This window comes from Bison bison, unplaced genomic scaffold, assembly GCF_000754665.1.
Source record: "Bison bison bison isolate TAMUID 2011002044 unplaced genomic scaffold, Bison_UMD1.0 scf7180017858949, whole genome shotgun sequence".
In the NCBI taxonomy this organism is placed as follows: domain Eukaryota; kingdom Metazoa; phylum Chordata; class Mammalia; order Artiodactyla; family Bovidae; genus Bison; species Bison bison.
The window spans coordinates 1-2,290 of NW_011489521.1; the positions used below are offsets into that span (position 1 = coordinate 1).

Sequence of the window (2,290 nt, forward strand, 5' to 3'; positions counted from 1 at the left end):
ATGATGAGGTTTTTTTTTTTTTTTCCTCTCTCAAATACCTTCACTTTAATTTAACTTCAAGCCCAAGCATTCTGGGAGGTAAACAGTCTGGTAACTACAGGGGGTGAGAGGCAGGATGCGCCCCAGGACTACAGGAGAAGCACTGGGGTCTGGCCACTCCACTGACTCTACAGCAGGGCCTTGGACACGAGAGCCCCAGGCAGCTGGAAGACACACGACTCCTCAGGTTCCCGCGTGAAGGCACCGTGCCCATCACAAAAGGGCGCCCCTGAGAGCCTCTCTGAACCAGGCTGGGCAGAGGCACGCCAGAGTCTGGCTCAAGACTCTAAGCCACTTCTTCCCAGAGAAGCAGTGCCTGGGCCTCCAGGCCACAGGGGTCCCTCCTGCCTAGCCCAGGGCCTGAGACCATACAAGACAAGACACGTGGCCAGTCTCAGAGAAAGACGGGCTTACCACTGGGGTGAGAACCCTGGAAGGAGCTGACCCAAAACCCAGAACTCTCAACTCTCGGTGAACTTCATTTAAAATGAGTTCTTCCAAGTAAAATGCAAGGCCAAGTTCTAAGCCCAGCAAGAAGCACCCCCAGGGGAGGAGGCCCCGCGTTCTGCCAGTCTGCGCTGGGCCCCGCGTCCCCCTCCAGACACCGCGGTGAGCTCTCTTAAAGTGCCACCGCCAGCCGTCGTGGGGAAGCTGTTTGGCCAACCCGTTCAACACCAGATTCCTCCTGGCGATTCCCTACAGATGCCCGTCCCGCCCTTCCCCAGCCTCTTCTCCTGCCGGGCCCGGCGCCCTCCGCCTAAAGTGCCACATGCCCGACGCAGAGCGCAGCCGCAGCGGAGCTGGGGTCAGGGGGGTGACCCAGCAGCCGGCAGGGAAGGGCTCCTCTCTGCCCATCTAACAGTCCTGTACCACTGGGAAGCAACAAAAAAAGGAAATTTCCTGATCTCATCATCATATGCTCCACACTGAACACTTAAAGGCAAATCGTCATCTTAAAGAACTACGTTTAGGGATTCAGTTAAAATATACACAGGTGTTGTCTTCCCTTTGATCCGACTGTTGCTATTGCTTCTTCAGAGGACCATAAAAAGAATTGATACCCTAAAAAAAGGACTCGATTTGTTTTAAAAAAAGAGCAACAATGCGGGGTGGGGTGGGGTGGGGGCGGAAAAGCGTTTCCTCTCCCCTCCCGCCCACCCCCTTTCGTTTGGCTCACAAAGCTTTTTTTTTCCCCCTCTTCACTGTCGGTGTGGCCCTCGCGGCAACCATCCAGCCATCCGTCCGTCTGGCCGGCCGTCCATTCCGGGCGCTCCGGGCGGCGGGCTTCAGGAGGCGTCCCTGGATATCCACCCGCTCTCAGTGAGGAAGTTCAGGATCCTCTTCTTGAGGACCTTGTCCAGGTAGCTGGGCAGGCGGCTCTTGGAGGGGATGCCCTGGCGCTTCTGCAGGTGGTCCTTGATGATGATGGTCTTTACGGTCACGTAGCGCGCGGGGCTCAGGTTCAGCGAGCTGCACAGCACCTTCTCGCGGTCCGACAGGAGCTCGAAGCCCGGCAGGTGCTCGATGGCCGCGAACTCGCCGTCCCGGCCGTCCTCCTTGCCGCGCTTGGCGCCCCCCGCGCCGCGGCCGCAGCCGCCGCCGCCTTGTTCTCCTTGCGCTTCTCGCGCTTGTGCCGGGCCGCCTCGTACTCGGCCGACTCTTCCATCTTGGTGATGCCGTTGCGCCGGTAGCGCTGCAGCTCGCGGATCTTGGCGCGCAGCATCTTCTCCTTGTGCATGTTCTCAAACAGGTCGTCGAACTCCTTGCACGACATGAACTGGTAGAGCGGCCGCAGCTTGAGCCGCAGCTCCTTCTCCTCCTTGGTGACCTTGCGCCGCGCCGCCCGCTCCTTCTCCTTCTTGTCCTTGCCCAGGAAGGCGGGCACCAGGTTGTAGTCGCGCGCGATGTTCTTACGCCGCTGCCGCTCGCGGAGCTTGCGCACGTACATGTCCACGTGTGCGCGCTTCAGCTCGATCTCCACGTCGTCGTCGTCATAGTTGACCGAGAGCCCGCTGATGAGCGTCTCGGCGTCCTGGTCATACTCGATCTCATACTCATCCCGCAGCGGCATGTAGCCCAGCTGCTGCTGCTCGGCCACCGAGATGTCTAGGGGAGGCAAGGGGGTGGTGAGGCTGGGAGAGAGGGGGCCCCCACTGGGGCAGGTGTGGTCGGTCACCCGGTTGGGGATGGTGTCGGGGATGCAGGCCTTCCCCAGGTTGCCGTGGATGTACATGCTTACGTAATGCTCCAT

At 59.8% G+C, this 2,290-nt stretch overlaps 1 protein-coding gene across 1 annotated transcript; it reads right to left on the reverse strand.

The window, feature by feature from the left end:
* Positions 1-9: 9 nt before the first annotated feature.
* LOC104981346 (transcriptional adapter 2-beta-like) lies at positions 10-2,290 on the reverse strand. Its single transcript, XM_010830389.1, is given in 2 exon segments — positions 10-1,613; positions 1,616-2,290. Coding segments are annotated over 2 exon segments (963 nt in total). The 3' UTR covers positions 10-1,325.